General features: G+C 51.7%; 1 protein-coding gene across 3 annotated transcripts in view; it reads left to right on the forward strand.

Moving 5' to 3' along the window:
* Positions 1–21,795, forward strand: part of RDX (radixin) — a 1,120,111-nt gene extending 1,098,316 nt beyond the window's left edge. For all 3 annotated transcript variants that reach the window (XM_069639966.1, XM_069639965.1, XM_069639967.1), the window contains one exon: positions 19,584–21,795. In XM_069639966.1, coding sequence (XP_069496067.1) covers positions 19,584–19,748 — 165 coding nt within the window. In that variant the 3' untranslated portion in view covers positions 19,749–21,795. The remainder of the gene's footprint in view (positions 1–19,583) is intronic.
* The last annotated feature ends 270 nt before the right edge of the window (positions 21,796–22,065 follow it).

The following is a 22,065-nucleotide window of genomic DNA, read 5'->3' on the forward strand; positions in this document are numbered from 1 at the left end:
GGGCAATGGTGTTTGCCTTCGCCGGCGCGGTTGGCTCAAGGCTACCGATTTCCATCAAGACGTGCAGACCAGGGTCCTGGACATGCCCTTCGACGGGAACAACCTGTTCGGCAAGGCAGTGGATGAGTCAGTGCATGCCATCAAGGCTGACACAGAGATGGCTCGTGCCTTAGGCGTTCTTCAGCAACGACGTCTGCCCTTTTGGGGCTCCGGAGGCAAGCAAGGTGCCTCCAAGGGATTCGGCGGCAGCTCCTCGACGTACCGCCAAGTGGCCCGCTCCTTGTCGCAGGAGGCCTACAGGGCACGCAGCAAGCAAGGAGGATCTTGTTACCAAGGAGGCCAGGGTGGCAAAGCCACCGCCAAGCAGGATTGAAACGGCCGTAGCATCTGGCCCCCACCTGAGCACCCCGGTGGGAGGCCGGCTGGCCAACTTCGTCAGCGTGTGGGAGTCCATCTCCACCTACCTTTGGGTGCTGGAAGTTTCCCCGTATTCCACCTGTGGCCAGAAAGGAAAACCACGTCCCACAACTACTCGTGGAGGTACAAGCAATGTTAAAGAAGGGAGCCATCAAGCTCATCCCAAAGAGGCTCTGGGGCTCCGGAGTATACTCGCGGTACTTCCTCGTAAGGAAAAAGACAGGCGGTTGGCAACCCATCCTGGACCTTCGTCGTCTAAACAAGTACATCCGGCCCCAGAAGTTCCAGATGGTCACCCTCCAGCACGTGCTTGGACAACTGGAGGAAGGCGACTTCCTTTTGTCGCTGGACTTAGAGGACGCCTACTTTCACTTCCCCATCTTGGAAAAAACATCGAAAGTTTCTGCGATTCGTAATCCGAGGACGGCACTACCAGTTCAAGGCCATTCCCTTCGGACTGAAGTCGGCGCCCAGGGTGTTCACCAAGTGCCTAACAACGGTGGCGCAGCGGCTGCGCCTACAGGGGATCCACATCTAACCTTACCTGGATGACTGGCTCATCCGGGCACAGTTAAGGGAACTCGCCGTCGAACACACAAGGAAGACCGTCCAACTGCTCACGGATCTGGGATTTTCGATCAACTTCACCAAATCCCACCTGGTGCCGTCACAAGTCGCCCTGTTCCTGGGAGCCACGCTCGACATAGTGGCGCGACTAGCATCTCCGTCGGAGGAAAGGACGAAGGTCATCCTAGGCATGGTGCAATGGCTGTCGACCATGGACCTGGCCAAGGTGAGGTCCGTCAAGTCCCTGCTGGGCATGAGGTCCTCCTGCATTTACCTCGTGCGCCTTTGCAGACTACAGATGCGACCACTGCAGGAGTTCCTCGACGCCCGTTGGATGCAAGTGACGGGCAACTTCGAAGACAGGATCTCACTCAACGAGACATTTCGACAAGCGATCCGGTGGTGGGGCACCTGTGCGCATCTGACGGCGGGATGGACTTCCAGACCCTGGCCTATCAGGAGACGGTGACGATGGACGCCTCCCTGGAGGGATGGGGGCTCACTCCGGAGATCTCCATGCAAGAGGCCTTTGGCTACCGGAGGAGAGGTCACTACACATCAACGTCCTGGAGCTCCGAGCTGTGTTCTGGGCCCTCAGGTCGTTCCTTCCGTCACTCAAGGGCAAGGTGGTGAGGATCTTCACCAACAACACCACGACAATGTTTTACATCCGGAAGCAGGGAGGCACCAGATCCCCAGCCCTGTCCAAGGAGGCCCAGGATTTGTGGCATTGGGCCATCACCCAAGGGATGTTTCTGGTACCCTTCCACCTTGCAGGAATAAAAAACACCATTGCCGACGCACTCAGCAGGGAGCTGCGCTTGTGCCACGAGTGGGAACTGCGGCAGGATCAAGTGGACCTCCTCTTCTGACGATGGGGCAATACCCAGATCGACCTGTTCGTGACGGCGGCGAACACCAAGTGCCAGAGGTTCGCCAGCAGGTTTCCCCAGCCGGGGAGCATGGGTGATGCCTTCTCGTTCCCCTGGGACGGCCTGTTCCTGTATGCGTTCCCTCCGTTGCCGTTGCTGCTGCGACTCATCAACCAACTCAAACAGTCACGCTGCAGGATGATCCTCGTCGCACCGGCCTGGCCGAGGCAGATCTGGTTCCCGGACCTTCTGGACATGTCAGCGCCCCCCCCCCCCCAGTCAAACTGCCGACAGACGCGGATCTCCTCATCAGAGAAGGAGGCGCCATCCTCCACCACAATCGGGCGTCGCTGAACTTGCAGGTCTGGCTCCTGCAGTGCTAGAGTTTGGAGGGTACGATATCCCGGCGGACTGCAAGGAGGTGCTTGCAAAGGCCAGGGCGCCCTCGACTCTCAAGTGTTATGGACACAAATGGAAGAGGTTCTCTGTCTGGTGTCGTGCACAGAAGATTAACCCCATCGCCTGGTGAAGGAGTTTATGAAGGGACTGTTCCAGTCATTCCTGCAGGTGAAGGCTCCAGCCCCGGCGAGGGAGCTCAACGTGGTGCTGTCCAGGCTCATGGGGCCGCCATTCGAGCCTCTGCATTTGGTACCGTTGAAGTTCCTGTCGTGGAAGACAGCATTTCTTGTGGCCATCCCCTCCGCACAACGAGTGGGAGAGATCCAGGCCCTCTCCTGTAAACCTCCATACTTGACTTTTCACGATACGAGGGTGGTGCTGAGGTCGCACCCCTGTTTATGCCCAAGGTGCCGTTGGACTTCCATCTCAACGAGCCCTTGGTGTTACCTGTTTTCTTCCCGTCACCTTCGTCGCCGGCTGAACGGACTTTGCACTTGCTGGATGTGGCTAGAGCGCTGAAGTTCTACGTGGACCGCACAAAGAGTTTTCGGAAGACATCACAGCTGTTTGTGAAGTTTGGACCTGTGAACCAAGGGAAGGCCCTCTCGAAGGCTTCCATTTCCAGATGGCTCTCCGGCTTTATCATGCATTGTCACCAGTTGGCAAACCGACTGTTGCCCGGCCGTCCGAGAACCCATTCAACCAGAGCGATCGCTGCTACCACGGCGTTCCTGTCTGGTGTGCCCCTGCTCGACATCTGCAGGGCTGCTACGTGGAGGTGCGTCGACCGGGATTCCAGGGAGGAGTCCAGAGTCGGCCAGGCAGTGCTGCACAACCTGTTCGCATAAGGTGAAACTGGTGAGGAGATGAGAGATGCTTAATGTTGAGTTGATGTATTGCTTTATGTTGAGCCTTGCCACCTCCCGTGGTTGTGCATGTGTGTACTTCTATGTATTCTTATATTCATGAGCATGTGAATCCATGCCAGACCCCATGCTGGAGAAGGAACAAGTTACTTACCTGTAACTGTTGTTCTCCAGCATGGGGTCTGGCATGGATTCACATGCTCATGAATATTCCCCGTCGTCAGGCTGGGAATCCTCGGTAAAGAAAAAACCAGTATCAGTTTCGTTTCTGATCTGTCTTTCGTAGTAATAACCAATCACTGGTCTCTGCGTCATACTGACCACAGCCAATGACTGCCCTCTACCTAAGCACCGCCTCTGGCAGCCATCTTCAGATTTTTACCGCACGTTCATGTGTTGGGATCCTCGTGCTATTGCTCTCGAGCGTTAGTGCTATTTTTTCGCGCTTTTTCACAAAAACTTCGATTCTTTCGGTCAAAAGAGCCTCAAGCTCCACCGATCCTACATCCGATCAACGGGGACCCGTGTCGGATTCATCTGTGCCCCTCAAGGGTGAAGATTTCGTCGAGCTACACTTCGGAGGACTCCAGAAGCTTCTCAGGCCCGGTCTCGGAGATGGCCCAGGAGAAGGGAAGCTCGACGCCCGGAAAGCTGTTCAGGGCCTGCCCTGGATGCCAGCTGCAGAACGTCTTCAAGGAGGACGAACACTCTTTCTGCCTTTACTGCCTTCATGGGGACAAGACGCACGTGGAGAAGGACTGTGCGTTTTGCGGCAACATGTCGGAACGGACCATGAAGGACCGCCATCAACGTCTCGCCAGCTGGCTGGAGGGTAAGAGCCCGTCTGGCGAGAAGAAGAAGAAATCTGAGCGGTCTTCTAAGACCTTTGAGGGCGCCCCGGCGACGGGGGCCCAACATAAGGCCAAGCACCGCGAGTCCGCTGGCACCGGGAGCGCCGAACGGTCGGGCTCTACGGGCGCCAGGCAGGGCGCACCCTCCCCGGCACCATCAACCACGAGCCAACGCTCTGGGTCGGGTAAGAGGAAGGCCGAGCACCCGGCGAAGCTCCTGGAGAGACCCCGGTCGAGCTCTAAGGCAGAGGAGGAGCGTGGCAGTGCCCCCTCCCTCAAGGATAAGGCGGTGAGCGCACCTAAGGTGGTGAAGGCCTTGATCCATTCGACCAAGCCCTCTATCGAAACGGTCGCGGCGGCCCTGGCCCAGCCTGTGGAGGCTGCACCAGTGGTGGCGGCCTCGGGGCCCAGAATCTCCCTGCCTCCTCGGAGGGAGTCTTCTTTCGTGCCCATCGATAGGACCCCCGTGAAACCCTCCGTGGGGAAGAAGGGGGGGCAGGGCGTCGTCGTAGAGTCGGCCTCAACCTCAGAAGAGGAGCTGATCGAGGTCTTAAGCCACGGCCTAGGCGTGGAAGAAGGCCAGCCCGTCGGAATGGACCCCGACGCAGGTGACGACGACGACATCGTCGAGGATACCGACGGGGCCCCTGCTCGCCCGTCTGATTCCCCTCTGCCAGCGCCGCAAGACAACTCAGCGGCCATTTTGTTGGCTATACAGTCCTTATGCTCCGAGATAAGGACGAGACTACCGTTACCGACGGAGGAACCTCTCCCGTCGGGGGATCCAGAACCGGGACCTTCTGGTGTTCCCCCTACCAAGAAAAGAAGGATCCATCCACCGCCTCCTTTTCAACCGTCGCGCCCCGTCCAGCCCTCCTCCCCGTCCACCCGAGGGGATGATACGGGGACTGACACGGCAGCGACGGGTACGGACGACGAGGCATACGACGAGGATTTTCCGTCGTCGCCTCCCACCAGGGCTTCTCCGCCCGACGAGATTGGATCGTTCCACTCAATGATCGCCAGGGCATCCGAGCTTTTCCAACTCTGCCCTGAGGAGAAGAAAAAGGAAGGCTTCCTTTACCAACGGCGCGAGGCCAAGAGGAAGACGGTCCTCGCAGTGCCTCTGTTGGACGACATTTGGGATGAGGGCCTTTCCCTCCTCAAGAACCCTTCCACGACGCCAGCGAGAAGAGACCGGTACGAGAAAAAGTACCGGGTCCCGGACTCGGCCCCCCTATGCCTCCGGGCGCAGCCTACCCCGGACTCCGTCGTCTCCGCGGCAGCCAGGAAGAAAGCGGGGGGGGGTGCGGCCTCCACGTCGACTTCCCCGCCGGACGGCGAGGGAAAGAAATTGGATGCCATGGGACGCAGAGTCATCTCGTCGGCGGCGACGACGATTAAAGCGGCCAACGCCTTGGCTATCGTGGCCCGCTACGACAGGGAACTCTGGTACAAGATAGCTCCCCTGCTGGATTTTCTGCCGGACGACAAGAGGGCGGAGGCCCTTGAGATCCTGCAGGAAGGTGAGGTGGCCTCGGACCACGCCATCACCGTGGCGACGGACATCGCCGACACTGGGTTCCGCCAGATGGGCAACGGCGTTTGCCTTCGACGTCGCGGATGGCTCAAGGCTACGGACTTTCGGCAGGACGTCCAGACCAGGGTCCTGGACATGCCCTTCGACGGGAACAACCTGTTTGGGAAGACAGTGGACGATTCCCTTCAGGCCATCAAGGCGGATACTGAGACGGCCCGGGCCCTTGGAGTACTGCAGCAACGGCGGACGCCCTTTCGGAGCGGCGGAGGCAAGGGCGCCTCCAAAGGTTCCGGCGGCGGTTTCGCTTCCTACCGTCAAGCGGCCCGCTCGTCGTCGCAAGAGGCCTACAGAGGACGAGGCAAGTCTGGCGGACCCCGCCGTCGTCGCCAAGGAGGCCAAGGCGGCAAGGCCGCGTCCAAGCAGGATTGAACCGGCCGTGGGGTCGGGCCCCCACCGAAGCACCCCGGTGGGAGGCCGGCTGGCGGGCTTCGTCAGCGTGTGGGAGTCCATCTCCACCGACCGTTGGGTGCTGGACGCCCTGGCCCGGGGCCACGCGCTCGAGTTTCAAAGAAGGTGCCCGCGCGTCCCCCCCGTGGCCAGGAAAGAACTTCACGTCCCTCAACTTCTCCTGGAGGTAAAGGCGATGCTCAGAAAGGGCGCCATCGAACTCGTCCCAAAGAGGCTTCGGGGCTCCGGAGTCTACTCGCGTTACTTCCTCGTGAAGAAGAAGACGGGAGGATGGCGCCCCATCCTGGACCTGCGACGCCTGAACAAGTTCATCAAGGCGCAGAAGTTCCGGATGGTCACCCTCCAGCACGTCCTGGGTCAGCTGGAGGAAGGAGACTTCCTATCGTCGTTGGATTTGGAGGATGCCTACTTCCACATTCCCATCCTGAAGGGGCACCGAAAATTCCTCAGATTCGTGGTCCAAGGGCGTCATTACCAGTTCAAAGCCCTTCCCTTCGGACTACGGTCGGCACCCAGGGTTTTCACCAAGTGCCTCGCACCGGTGGCGGCGCAGCTGCGCCGCGAGGGGATTCACGTCTACCCCTACCTGGACGACTGGCTCATCCGCGCCAAGACGAGGGAGCTCGCCGTGGTCCACACGGCAAGGACCGTCCAACTCCTCACGGACCTGGGATTCTCCGTGAACTACGCCAAATCCCACCTGGTGCCCGCGCAAGTCGCACTGTTTCTGGGAGCGAGGCTCGACACAGTGTCCCTTCTGGCCTCCCCGTCGGAGGAGAGGACCAGGACCATCTTGGGCAAGGTGCAACGGATGTTGGTGGCCGACGCGGCCAAGGTGAGGTCCATCAAGTCCCTCCTCGGGATGATGTCTTCCTGCATCTACCTCATTCCCATGTGCAGGCTCCGGATGCGCCCGTTGCAAGAGTTCCTGGATGCGCGCTGGATCCAGACGACGGGCAGCTTCGAGGAAAGGATCAAGCTCGACGAGAGTTTCCGACGAGCGATACGGTGGTGGGGCACCCGCGCGCATCTGACGGCGGGCATGGACTTCCAGACCCCAGCCCACCAGGTGACTGTGACCACGGATGCCTCCCTAGAAGGGTGGGGAGCGCACACCGAAAATCTGCACGCAAGGGGACTCTGGCTCCCGACGGAGAAGTCCCTGCATATCAACGTCCTGGAGCTCCGTGCAGTGTTTTGGGCCCTCAGGTCCTTCCTTCCGTCCCTCAAGGGCAAGGTGGTGAGGATCTTCACCGACAACACCACCACCATGTTTTACATCAGGAAACAGGGCGGAACCAGGTCCCCAGCGCTGTCCAAGGAGGCGCAGGACCTGTGGCATTGGGCCGTCGGCCAAGGGATTCTTCTGGTGCCGTTTCATCTGGCAGGGATAAAAAACACCATCGCCGACTCACTCAGCAGGGAGCTGCGCTCGTGCCACGAGTGGGAACTACGGCAGGATCTGGTGGATCGCCTCTTCCGACGGTGGGGCACACCCCAGATCGACCTGTTCGCGACGGCGACGAACACCAAGTGCCGGAGGTTCGCCAGCAGGTTTCCCCAGACGAGGAGCATGGGCGATGCTTTCTCGTTCCCCTGGGAGGGCCTGTTCCTCTACGCGTTCCCTCCCTTGCCTCTGCTAATCCGGCTCGTCAACCAGCTCAAGAGGTCACGGTGCAGGATGATCCTCGTCGCACCTGCGTGGCCGAGGCAGATATGGTTCCCGGACCTTCTGGACTTGTCGGCGTCCCCGCCAATCAAGCTGCCGGCGGACGCGGATCTACTCTCCAGGGAAGGAGGCGCCATCCTCCACCACGACCCGAAGTCGCTGAACTTGCAGGCCTGGCTCCTGCAGCGCTAGAGTTTGGAGGATACGACATACCGGCCGATTGCAGAGAGGTTCTTGCAAAGGCCAGGGCGTCCTCGACTCTTAAATGCTACGGACACAAATGGAAGAGGTTCTCTGTCTGGTGCCACGCACAGAAGATTAACCCTCTACGGATTACGGCTCCCCAAGTGCTGCCGTACCTGCTGACGCTGGCCAAAGCTGGTCTGGCACACGCGTCCATCAAGATTCATCTTGCTGCGATCTCCCGATACACCAGAACCACGGGCCGGACGTCCTTGTGGTCTCATCGTCTGGTGAAAGAGTTCATGAAGGGACTGTTCAGATCGTTCCCGCCGGTGAAGGCTCCGGCCCCGGCGTGGGAGCTCAACGTGGTGCTGACCAAGCTCATGGGACCTCCGTTCGAGCCTCTGCACTCGGCCCCGTTGAAGTTTCTATCGTGGAAAACAGCTTTTCTCGTGGCCATCACCTCCGCACGACGAGTGGGAGAGATCCAGGCCCTTTCCTGCAAGGCCCCGTACTTGACTTTCCACGACACGAGGGTAGTGCTCAGGACGCACCCCTCCTTCATGCCCAAGGTACCGTCGGACTTTCATCTCAACGAACCCTTGGTGTTACCTGTGTTCTTCCCGTCGCCTTCGTCGCCGGCTGAGAGGACTTTGCACTCGCTGGATGTAGCTAGAGCGCTGAAGTTCTACGTGGACCGCACGAAAGGTTTTCGGAAGACGTCACAACTCTTTGTGAACTTTGGACCTGTCAATCAGGGGAAGGCTCTCTCGAAGGCTTCCATCTCCAGATGGCTCTCCGGCTGTATCATGTACTGTCACCGGTTGGCAAACCGACCGCTGCCTGGCCGTCCGAGAGCCCATTCCACCAGAGCGATCGCAGCTACCACGGCGTTCCTATCTGGTGTGCCCCTGCTGGACATATGCAGGGCTGCTACGTGGAGGTCGACGCACACCTTCACGAAATTCTACTGCGTCGACCGGGATTCCAGGGAGGAGTCCAGGGTCGGCCAAGCAGTGCTGCGCAACCTGTTCGCCTGAGGTGAGCCTGGTGAGGAGGTAAGATGCTTAATGTTGAGTTGATGTGATGCTTAATGTTGAGCCTTTGCCACCTCCCGTGGTTGTGCATGTGTGTACTGCTATGTATTCTTTATTCATGAGCATGTGAATCCATGCCAGACCCCATGCTGGAGAAGGAACAAGTTACTTACCTGTAACTGTTGTTCTCCAGCATGGGTCTGGCATGGATTCACATGCGAACCCTCCCGCCTACCCCTCTGCGGCTCTTCACTTGGTCATACTGCCACTTCACGTGCTTCCAAATCTGAAGATGGCTGCCAGAGGCGGTGCTTAGGTAGAGGGCAGTCATTGGCTGTGGTCAGTATGACGCAGAGACCAGTGATTGGTTATTACTACGAAAGACAGATCAGAAACGAAACTGATACTGGTTTTTTCTTTACCGAGGATTCCCAGCCTGACGACGGGGAATATTCATGAGCATGTGAATCCATGCCAGACCCATGCTGGAGAACAACAGTTACAGGTAAGTAACTTGTTCCTTCTCCAGCATGGGTCTGGCATGGATTCACATGCCAACCCTCCCTCCTACCCCTCTGTGGCTGTTGACTTGGTCCTACTGCCACTTTACGTGCTACCAAATCTGAAGATGGCTGCCAGAGGAGGGGCTTAGGTGAGGGCAGTCATTGGCTGGGGGCAGTATGACCCGGAGACCAGTGATTGGTTACTAGTAGAAAGACATTTCAGAAACAAAACAAACTGATTTTTTCTTTACCGAGGATTCCCAGCCTGACGACGGGGAATATTCATGAGCATGTGAATCCATGCCAGACCCATGCTGGAGAATAACAGTTACAGGTAAGTAACTTGTTCCATCTGAGGGACCTCGATGCATGAGAGATCATGGGTACAGTGGACGTCACACTAGGGATAGTATTACTGGCACGCCCTGTCGACGTCCCTTTTCAAGTTTCGAAAACAACAACTGTAATACTCTGCAGCTTCCACTAGGTGGCGGGCTATGCACAGCATGTGAATCTAAGCCAATACAAGCATGTTAATGTTAAAGGATATTTGTACCGCGCACTATCACCACCGGAGTGGTCCCCTGGCGCTCTGGCGGCTCTGAAAAGGGAGAAGGGGGGGGGGGGCGAGTTAGTGGGAAAAGCTGGAAAAAGTGCAAGAGAGCAGTGATGTGCTGATGGCAACCTCAGCCCGATGGGTCCGTTGGCTGGGCTTGGGGTGTTATACGGCTGGTAGTCGTCGTGTGCTGTTGTGCAAGTCTGTGTGGTTTGTTTTGTTGTTGCAGTGTAGTGAAGTTTATGCGGATTGCTGCGTTTGAGTTTTGTGGTTGTGTTTGGTTAGAGTTTGAGGGGTGTATGCAGAGGGATGAAATTGTTAGTGGATTGATTGATTGGCATTGAGGCTAGATTAGGAATTCCGTCTGTGTGGCACATGCTAACATTCACATTTCTATCTAGATCCGACGCAGGCCAGGTTAAGAATTCAATCTAATAGTGGCACATGCTAACATTCACATTTCTATGTAGGTGCGGTGCAGGCTAAAGTTGAGGATGACATCTAGGTGTGGCCTATGCTAACATACACATTTCTATCTAGATCCGACGCAGTGTGGCACATAAGTGCGGGCATGTTATCATTCAATCAAAAACCTGTCTAGATGTGACGCAGGCTAATGTTCACTATTCTAAGTGTGGCACATAAGTGCAGGCATGTTATCATTCAATCAAAACCTATCTAGATGTGACGCAGGCTAATGTTCACAATTCTAAGTGTGGCACATGCTAATATTCAAGTTTCACATAAGTGGGGGCATGTTATCATTCAATCAAAACCTATCTAGAAGCGATGCTGGCTAATGTTCACAATTCTAAGTGTGGCACATGCTAACATTCAAGTTTTATCTAATTGCAGCGCTTATTGACCTTCACAAGTATGTTAGTATGTGATGCACGGCAACTTCTACAGTCCCGTCATGAATAGGTTCAGTCTGGCGGTCACAAATCTCTCTGTGTATGCCTGGTGTGAGTCTATGGTAGTCTATGTTATTGGAAGGTAAGATAGAGTGGCAGGGGTTTTCTGGAGTAGAGTAATTGCTCCACTCCCCACCCATGCCACACTCACAGTTTTTGTTGGTGTCTGTTGACTGCTGGCTTCCCCTGCTAACACCTGCAGACACTCTCTGGAGCCACCATTGTAGGAGCGCCCTTGGCCTTGGGGCCCTTAGCTGAAGGGGCTGCCGGCAGAGGGCTGCCCTGGGGATTTCAGATTTGTCTATCAGGTGACCAATCATTTGGGAGGCGGGAAGAAACACGGGAAGCAGGTCTGGAGGGGGAGGGGGGACAGGGCTGCACGCGAGCAGGTCGGGGTCAATAATTATTTTGAAAAGGGCCTAAAGCGGTCCCAAGGTCTTCCACTCACCTGGCCTGGATTTTTTCAAATGGCGAGGTGGCGATGTGGCCAGTGGCTGGCCTGCACTCGCTGAGGCAGTAGGCAATCACGGGGGGTGGGCGGGTTGGGAGGCAGGAGGAGGCGGGAAGAAACACTGGAAGCAGGTCGGGAGGGGGAGAGGGGACAAGGCTGCACGCGAGCAGGTCGGGGTCAATAATTATTTTGAAAAGGGCTCAAAGCGGTCCCAAGGTCTTCCACTCACCTGGCCTGGATTTACGAAATAGCATCAGAAATACGATTATGGTGCGTAATGTATCATATTCATATATTCATATATATATATATTTCTGAGGCTTGTGGAATCTGCTTAGATCACATGCTGTGCATAGGCCGACATCTAGTGGAAGCTGCAGAGTATTACAGTTTGTTTTTCGAAACTCGAAAATGGGCGTCGACACAGGGCGTGCCAGTAATACTATCCCTAGTGTGACGTCCACTGTACCCAAGATCCCTCACGCGTCTGGGATCCTCAGATTGTTTTTTTCCGCCATACTGGTCGGAAGCATTTTGCGGAGTCCCCTGGCCTTAGCCATACTTTTGCTAAAAATTATAATCTATTGTCATCCTTCCCCACCCCAACGTCGAACTTCGACACTCGACGCCGGCTGGAGAAGAAATCGACCATCGGCTGCTGCACGATGGATTTGGGCCTCGGAAGGCCGCTGGCCTCAGCCCGGGCCTCGGAAGGCCGCTGGCCTCAGCCCGGGCCTTGGAAGGCCTCTGGCCTCGGCCCTGCAAGTAGGGAGAGTGGGGGGTGGTACATACTCTACACTCTTGGTATATAGGTACACCTTATACATTTCCTACACTTAACAGCCCGCTGCCTCAAGGTGCGTATGGAGGGTACCCCTTTTCAATTCTGCCCCAAGTGCAATCGCAAATACCCTTGGGTCGACGGGCACGCCACGTGCAATCTCTGCTTGCCGAGGGACCACCCCGAAGCGAACTGCAGAGCGTGTAGTAGGTTTAAACCTAAGACACTTAAGGACCGTTCGACGAAGCGTTGGGCCCATCACGCCAGGCAGGCAGCCATGGCAGTGGAGGGCGCCTTCAGCGACGGCAGCGACGCCGTACTTTCGGACGGCGAGGGCATTACGGCGTCGAAAGACAGCCGAGCGCAGGTCCCCGACCTCGGAAGGTCATCCGGCAGGGCGGCTATGGGGAAGACCCCCAGCGACACAAGCGCTTCACATACTACACACAATAAACACACTAAGTCCAACCGAGACTCGACGACGTCGAGTTCTCGGAAAGAGGCACAAACAGAACGGTCCGATTCGGTGTCCTCTGGGCGCTCTCGATCAAGATCGCTGCATGACTCCAGGCAATCATCCACTCTTGCCAAGAGTGCCTCGCTCCCTAGGCTAACAGAAGTTCGATCGTCGGGAGACGAAGATGACTTCCACCCCCAGGCCGCGCTCCAGGAGTCGGAGCCCGCAGTTAAAGCCAGCGAGGCCCCATGCTCGAAGGACAGGGACACCACCCCCTAGCCTCGACGCCAGGCGTCGAAAAACTCCGGAGCCACTAAAGGACAGGGAAATCATTTTTCCACGCACGGGGAGGGGGGAAAACAGCAGAAGAAACTACCTGTGCATTCTTCCACACCTGTGAAACACTCCACTCCCCCTAAACAGACAGACAAAACCAGGTCTGCTGATAGGTCTACAACCAGCAAAGCTACTCAAGATAAATCCCATAGACTTGCTGAGAGAGTCATTCCCAGTTCCAAGAAATGGTCCAGTGAAGACATAGATAGGGTCATGTCAAGAATGTCGTCTTTGGCTGATTTTTATGATAAAAATCCAGAACATTTCCTCTCGTATGATTCACAAGGGGCCACACCCTCAGGCTCTACTGATCCTATCCCCCCGAGTAAAAAGCCCCGGTTTGAAACTCCGATGAGGTCAGAACCCTTCGAGGTACAACCTTACGCAAGACCATACTCACGGTATCAAGGAGAAGCTTCCTTTGGTGAGGACCAAGAATTTGGTATGATAGAAGAGCAAACCGGGACGGGCTACTATAGGGATGATGAGGACCAGGAAGAAGAAGAGGAGGACCCGGAAACATACAGAGTAGATTCCCCGGTAGAGAACGAAGCCCCGGTTACCGACTCCCCGGTCGATAACCAACCCCTCCTAAATGAGGTTCTCACTCGCGCAGCAGAACATTTCCACATTGACACCCACGGTGTCCAGGAGGAAAGGGATTTTGCAGAAGAGTTAGTGGGAGAAAGGAGGCCTGTTGCCCAGACCATCCCTATCCTTAAGTCCATTCAGCGGAGAATAGATCTGTCCCTGGTGAACCCGAACCTCACCAGAGCAGTCAATCCCAGGGTTGAAAAACTTTTCAGGGCGGCCCAGTCTGACCCTCTCTATATAAGAGGACATCTGAAGCCAGACTCCCTAGTTGTCACCAACACTCGTAAGAGGGCTGGAACACCCTTGTCATCGTCCGAAGCTCCTCCCGACAAGGAGAGCGAAAGACTATACGGTTTCGGCAGGAAAGTAGCCTTAACGTCCGCCTATCAAGCAAGGATTGCTAACTCCACCACTCTGTTGGCCAGCTACAACTGCCATCAGTGGGAAGAAGTCGCGGCACTCATAGCCTCTGCTCCTGAACCTTTAAAGGGCCAGTTAGCTCGGATTTCCGCAGAGGGTAGAGCCGTGTCTGGTTGCATTTTGAAAGCAACCTTCGACGCCGCGGACAACGCAGGCAGATTGATAGCGGAGGGCACTGTTATCAAAAGACATGCATGGTTACGGCAGTCTGGTTTTAAGGCAGAAACCCAGGCATCATTGTTGGACAAACCGGTGGAAACCGATCTGTTGTTTGGTAAGGCGGTCGAAGACGCACTGAAAAATGCCAAGGACGAATACGAAACACTCAAGTCCCTTGGCCAGTTAACCAATAAACCCCCTAACCAGAGAGGGAATAGTAATTTTCGTCGCCCACGCGGCCAAAATTCCCAGAGAGGATCTAACTATTCCCAGGGGCAGGGTACACAGTGGAACATCAACCAACAGTCTACCTAGGGTTACGGCAGAGGTAATAGGAGAGGTCGTGGTAAAGGCAGAGGCAGCCCCAGCAAGGGAGGCGGCACGCCTCCACCAAAGCAGTGACGCTCAGTTCAGGGTCCCTTCTCAGGCAACCCCAGTAGGGGGACGCATTTCCAACTTCACCCAGGCTTGGGAAGGGATCACATCAGACAGATGGGTGCTGTCAACAGTATCCACAGGATATTGTATAGTGCTACTGCAGCATCCCCGGAACCATCCTCCACTACAAAGAGTACACTCTTTAGAACATCAGAAGATTCTCCTCGAGGAGATCGCCATTCTGCTAGAAAAGGACGCGATAGAACTCGTCCCGGGACACCAGGTAAACAAGGGTATTTATTCAACTTACTTCCTTGTGCCAAAGAAAGATTTGACAATGCGCCCAGTATTGGACTTACGGCCTGCCAACAAGTATGCCAAGCCCCAAAAATTTCGTATGACCACGCTACAAGAGGTAATCCCCCTCCTAAAAAAGGGGGATTACATGGCAACCTTGGATATGAAAGATGCTTATTTTCATATTTCCCTGTTCCCACCGCACAGAAAGTATTTGCGATTCAAGGTGGACAGTCGACACTACCAATTCAAGGTACTGCCCTTCGGGATAGCTTCAGCACCAAGGGTATTCACCAAGGTACTGGCGGTGGCGGCTGCACACCTACGCAGGGAGGCAATCCCAGTGTACCCTTATCTGGACGACTGGCTCATAACGGGGGAAACCCCAGGAATTTGCAGGACAAACATTCAAAGGACTATCGACCTCCTCCACGAGTTAGGCTTCTCAATCAACGAGAAAAAGTCAAGCCTGGTGCCAAGCACCTCAAAACTGTTCCTACGAACAATCCTAGATACCCAAGAGGGGTTGACCTTTCCTTCAGAAGAAAGAATTCGGAATATACTCAACAAATAACGGTACGCAAAGCAATGCGTTTACTGGGCATGATGGCGTCATGTATTTACCTGGTCCCCGACGCGCGCCTGCGCATGCGTCCCATGCAGGAATGGTTGGCGAAACAGTGGTCTCAGGCAAGTGGTCAGTGGGACGATCTAGTGGTCGTTTCGCCAACACTGGTACAAAGCCTTCACTGGTGGACAAGAGAGAATCTCGCACAGGGGAAACCCTTTTACGATCCCGAAGTACAGGCAGTAGTCACTACAGATGCATGTCTGACGGGGTGGGGAGCTCACCATCTCCACCACACAGCTCAGGGTCTCTGGTCTCACTCAGTGGCCAAGAACCACATCAACCTGCTAGAGCTTCTGGCAGTATTCAGAGCGCTTCAGGCGTTCGAGCCCCACCTACTAAACCTGTCAGTGCAAATCCGGACGGACAGCACAACAGCCATGTTCTACCTGAACCAGCAAGGAGGGACTCGCTCGCCAAATCTGTCCAAGCTTGCCCAGAAAATCTGGATATGGGCACTCAGACGGAACATCTATCTGTCATCACAACATGTTCCAGGGGAGCTCAATTCCCTAGCGGATGCTCTGAGCAGAGACTCCCTCCCAGAGGAACACGAATGGGTTCTACACAGAGAGGTCGTAGAAGATATCTTCTCTCAGTGGGGTTTCCCCACTATAGACTTATTCGCCACAAGCGAAAACAGACAATGCCCAGGATTTGCATCCAGGTTCCCCCAACCAGACTCCCAGGGGAACGCCCTGTGGATGAACTGGTCAGGGATGTTTGCGTATGCTTTTCCACCAACTCCTCTCATCAGGAAAGTGGTGAACAAGATGAACAGAGAGTCCATGACGCTCGTCCTAGTTGCTCCCATGTGGGCAAGACAACCGTGGTTCCCACACCTACGCAGGATGGCGGTGTGCGAACCCATCAAACTTCCAGCCTGGTACAACCTATTGTCCCAGCACCAAGGTCAAACAGTGCACCAGCAACCCAACTCAATGAACCTGGCAGCATGGCTCCTGAAGTCATAGAGTTTGGACATCTCAATTTGCCACAGAGGTGTATGGACATCCTAAAGGAATCTAGGAAACCAAATACAAGGCACTGTTACTTTGACAAGTGGAAGAGGTTTGTTATCTGGTGCCAGAGTAGTTCAATCAACCCCGTTGATTGCACTCCTTCCACTATTGTTACATACATGCTCCACCTGCTGCATGCAGGATTGGTTTTTAACTCGCTGAAAGTACACCTGGCAGCCCTGTCGGCTTACACCACTTCCCATAACAAGGTTTCGTGATGGAAAGTACCAGTAGTTAAAGCCTTCATGGAAGGAGTAAAGAGACTTCACCCTCCTATTTCAAACCCACCACCAGGGTGGGACCTTAATGTGGTGCTAGCCAAGCTCATGGGCCCCCCTTTCAAACCCATGCATAAAAGCAGTCTCAAACACCTGACTTATAAAACGGCCTTCTTAGTAGCTATTACTTCTATAAGAAGGGTCAGTGAAATTCAGGCTCTGTCAGTGCAGGATCCCTTCTTTACTGTCCATAAAGACAAACTGGTTTTACGCACACACCCTAGGTTCTCACCTAAATTTATATCTAAATTCCATGTAAACCAGTCCATCGAGCTTCCGGCTTTCTTCCAGGACCCGCAAAGCTCGGCTGAGGTGAAACTACACACCCTAGATGTGCGTAGGGCGGTCCTCTACTATGTAAATAAAACCAGACCGCTAAGAAAAACAGATCAACTGTTTGTCTCCGTAGCTACAGGCAGAGAGGGGGATCGCGTCTCTAAAGGTGCCATCTCGAAGTGGATTATTAACTGTATCCAGCTGTGTTACTCACTTTCTGAAAGAACTCTGCCTTTCACGCCAAGAGCCCACTCTACTAGAGGCATTGGGGCCACTCTGGCTTTCATTGCAAATGTACCCCTTGACACCATTTGCAAAGCAGCTACTTGGAGTTCTATTCAAACTTTTACTCAGCATTACTGCATTAACACCCATTCCAAGGGCAGATACACAAGTGGGACAAGCGGTTCTAAGACACTTATTTGCTCATGACCCTTCTCACATCCCACCTTCTTCTTCAGGTACTGCTCGCTAATCTATGCACAGCATGTGATCTAAGCAGATTCCACAAGCCTCAGAAGGGATACATTACTCACCGTAATCGTATTTCTGATGCTTGTATCTGCTTAGATTCACATGCGACCCACCCTTCCTCCCCTCTGAGAGAAGGCGCATGATGGCTTGTAGTCTTACCTTTCTGTCTATCTGCTTGGATTATCTGTACTCACGCTACTCCTCATGCTACCTCATATCAGAAAAAATACAATCTGAGGATCCTAGACGCGTGAGGGATCTTGGGTACAGTGGACGTCACACTAGGGATAGTATTACTGGCACGCCCTGTGTCGATGCCCATTTTCGAGTTTCGAAAAACAAACTGTAATACTCTGCAGCTTCCACTAGATGTCGGCCTATGCACAGCATGTGAATCTAAGCAGATACAAGCATCAGAAATACGATTACGGTGAGTAATATATCCTCTATATATATGTATATATATATATAGGTGTGTGTGTGTACACACAACACCAAGAAAGTTATGGTGGGCTTAAAAAGGTTTGAAAAAAAACTTTCACCTGAAATGTGAAAATAGGAAAGTCCATTTGAGCCAAGTCACACATTCCACAACGCCAACTAGTAGCCATCGCTGGAAGTTCACCTCCAGTTCTGAGCCACCCACAACAGCAAGGCATTGTGGGTATGCAAATTAGCTCAAATGAAAACCCTTTTCTCCAGGAAATTGTCTTTGTCTAAGAGGGCAGTGCTACTTGATGCATCGCATAATCAACCCAAGACAGTGATGATGCCTAATAAGGGTGAAACCGGGTATGTAGTTGTCCTGGCAGCCTTGCAAATGTCTGTTTTGGGTTGATGATGCTATGTATAATGTAACACTGCCCTTTTAACAGACAATTTCCTGGAGAAAAAGGTTTGCATTTGAGCTCATTTGCACACCCATAGTGCCTTGCTGTTGTGGCTCAGAACTGGAGGTTAACTTCCAGCGATGGCTACTAGGTGGTGTTGTGGAATGTGTGGCTTGGCTCAAATGGACGTTCCTATATATATATATATATGTGTGTTATCTTTCATAGTGTTCTCATGTGTTTGGGTTATATTCTGGTTACTTGTGAGCTATCTGAATTGAGTTTGAGTCCTAATGATCGGTTTGTGGACTTTGCAGTAATACCTCATTTATACATGGGTGAAGTCTGTTGGATTTAAAAGAAAATCTAATGTTATTTTTGTTTGCTGGTCAACATTTTCTTTGAAAATAATATATTTTTGTTTTATGTGGTTTCTACGTGGATTAAAGCACATTCTACCAGGGGCCGGTAACTACCTCTGTGGTATTCCACTGTGAGAGATTCTTGAACAACTGTCAGTTGGCCACATGGGCACCCTTTCATTCTTTGCTTATGATTACTGTCTGGCTTCAGATGCCAGGAAGAAGACACTGGTTAGACAGTGTGTTAAGTCAGTGTGTCGTATTGCTGCAGCAGTCTTTGACATGGCAAGGAATATGCGCAAAGAAATGTCCCTTCGAAGAAGTTATTTAGCTTTTTGTAGCTGTGTTTTACGGAATATGACATTTTCTTTGGATTGCTTATCTCCTTTCTGTCTGAATTTTATATTTTCCAGAGTATTAACAGTGTCCCACTCTTTGCTTCTATGCCACAAGGGACAATATGAAATGAGTGTCCAAGTTGCAGACAGCATCTGTTAAAGAACTGGCACCTTCACTCCCAGGGACGCTGTTTGTCATGGAGACCCAAGTGGCCCTTGGGGCTGCTTAGTTCCCCTGTTGGGTATTTTAGATTTTTAATAGTTTTGGAATCCAGCAACATGTATTATGGTGGTCATGCGCGCAGTTCAAAAGGTTTTTAGCATGGCTTTATATAGGCATCAGAAATGAACACGGGAATCTCTTTCAGGTGGTGCATCATGCACACTAGACATCTTTCTCTAATTCCAAATGATGTTCTTGAAATCCTTCATTTTCCTTTCACGATATCTTGCAATGAGTGATTTCTTTATTTATTTACTTTTTCACAATACTTTTCAGAGTGCATTTAGCAGTAATGCTGTCTCTTTCTAGAAAAAGTTGCATCTTAATGCAGCATGAGGCTTCTCTATGCTGGACTGGACACCATTTGCCTCTGTTGGAGACACTTTTGTATTTTAGACATATGGCATTCATGCTTTTCAATACATTTTTGTTAACAGGCACTGAGTTCAGAGTTAGCCCAAGCCAGAGACGACACTAAGAAGACGCAAAACGACATGCTTCATGCGGAGAATGTTAAAGCAGGCCGTGACAAATACAAGACTTTACGACAGATCCGACAAGGAAACACAAAGCAACGTATTGATGAGTTTGAATCCATGTGAGAGATCTTATATTGCATTTGTTCATCATAAAGCTGAACGACCAGCAGAGGAAAAAGAAAGCAGGCCTTTGCAGAGCTGCGATGGACACACCCCACCTTGCCAAAGCACTTGTACCAGTTTGACTGTGGTGGCTAAAAAGACTGATTAAGATGGTCAGTCAACAACAAGGCATTATGATGTCATCTTTATTCTATGAATGATTTCATATCAGCTGTTCAAATGCATTGTTGTAGTTGCACCACTTGAAGATTGGCACTAATTATCAATGCTGACATATGTTAAGTGTTAGAAATAATGTTGACAGGACATTTTGTTGAGCCTAGACCCAAAACTGAAGTACATGTACAAATTAGCATTGAGTTTTTCTGTTAGTCCCCCAGCATAACACATTTGACGCTGCTGACTTATTATTTTAATATCCTTTCATGCTTTTATTGCCTTAGCAGAATTGCTTTGTGTTTCATGTTCTGTCATTAAAGATGTGTTTCTATGCGTATCTTTCCGCAAAGTTCTGGTTTACAGATAGAAAAACTATCTGTATTGGTCATATTTTGACATGTAGCTTGCCATTACTAACGACACAGACCTGCATATCTACCTGAAGAGATTGCACGTATCTAGTTAAGCCTAACATATATGAGCTTTAGTTTCAACAAGAATGCAAAGCTGGACCTTTCTGGCAAGGGAGCATATGAAAACATCAGGCCCAGGAAGTGTGCAGTATATACTACCTCAATATTATACACATAATGACCGGTCCGTCAAACACAGCTCTGACTGCTTGAGTTTAGCTTTACCAATCTGTGGTTTAATGCCTTAGGAGGATAGTGACATTTTTACTTTAAAATTGCCTTTAATCTTAGGATATTTTTATAGCGCTAAGCACTGTTTGTTAAAGAATGTTATATAAAAATGTCATGGTACTCTATCTTAAGGGACATGTAAAATGTGTATACGTGTATGGGACTTCATGTACCACATTCTTTCCTTATCCTGCACATGCCTGGTGATCGTGGCTTTGCTTCCCAGTGAAGCAGGGCCTAGGATACTGTGTGGCCTTGTTGATAGTATTCATAATGGTCATTTTCCTAAACATCTTAACGAGGAGATGGAAATAAGTGGAAATTACTTTTTACAGAAATCATTGTTTTCAGAAAATTAGGACTTTTCTTGTATTTTCATGTGACAGTAAACCTATTCTTTCAAAGTACCCACTTTAGTGTTTTGGAAGAAAACACCTTACTTTCCCTGAGGTTGGTTCAGCTGTCATAGGTTTAGTATTATGCACTCAAAAAACAGTATCTAGTCATTCTTATTGAAAAATTGCCATTTTGTTAAACAACTTTCGTACACAATATGTTCAGATAACACTATGTTGCACTTTGTTTTCTGCAGAGTTTAAAACATTTACTCACATTAGGCCACCTTTGTGTTAAGGAATAATATGCCCCTCTGTTTTTTGGGTTGAGTGTTAGGTTAACCTTAAATAGCAACAAGACTATTTAGCAAAAGTCATGGACGTGCTTAAAAAATTTCTTGGCAGGAGTTGCTGTTTTCATTTGCAGTAGACACAAATAGCAGGAAACACCACAAAGTTTTGTCCAGAAGCATGGCCATGTGTTTTCAGAAGTGTATGCCATAACTGGTTGACTGTGCTTCCAAATTGGGTTCCCTCAAAATATGTACAAAATAATTGATATATCAGTGTTGGGAAATGGTGGCTACTGCATTTCTGATCTACAATAGGTGGGTTAGCACCAATGTGCATACAATCGAATTGTCCAGCTGTTTGAATTTGTTTTTCGCAATGAATCTGACTGGCATTTTGTAATGTATAGATTTTCACAGTAAGCAAATTAGCTTTAACATCTTTCCAAAGCAATAGGTGACACTCATCATTGCAGATAATATATTTAATAAGGATTTGGTACAATACAACATGCTATTTTACCCTTAGCATCATGTTTTGTGCTGTCCAATTTAGCTGCAATTACAACTATTATTTTGAACAGAGTTTTGGTTCACAATAAAAACATACAGTTCAGTACGTTGAGATTCACTGTCATTATTGGAATGTATGTATCTTTGCAGAATAGCTATTGATTTCTGTGTATGTTCAAGCCCTCTAGATCCACACATTACTGATAGCACAGATGACAACGAGCCTGCTGTTTAGTGTCCATTTGAAAAGTGGTTTGCAGTGTTTGCGTACTGCTGGTCACATAATCTGTTGCCATCTATCATGCACCTTGCTGTTATGATAGCATGTCCATTTGGAGGCTATGCACACTTATTTAAATTAACTGTCTTATTGATA

The sequence above is a fragment of the Ambystoma mexicanum genome, chromosome 7q (genome assembly GCF_040938575.1).
Source record: "Ambystoma mexicanum isolate Mex_15411 chromosome 7q, UKY_AmexF1_1, whole genome shotgun sequence".
Classification (NCBI taxonomy): Eukaryota; Metazoa; Chordata; class Amphibia; order Caudata; family Ambystomatidae; genus Ambystoma; species Ambystoma mexicanum.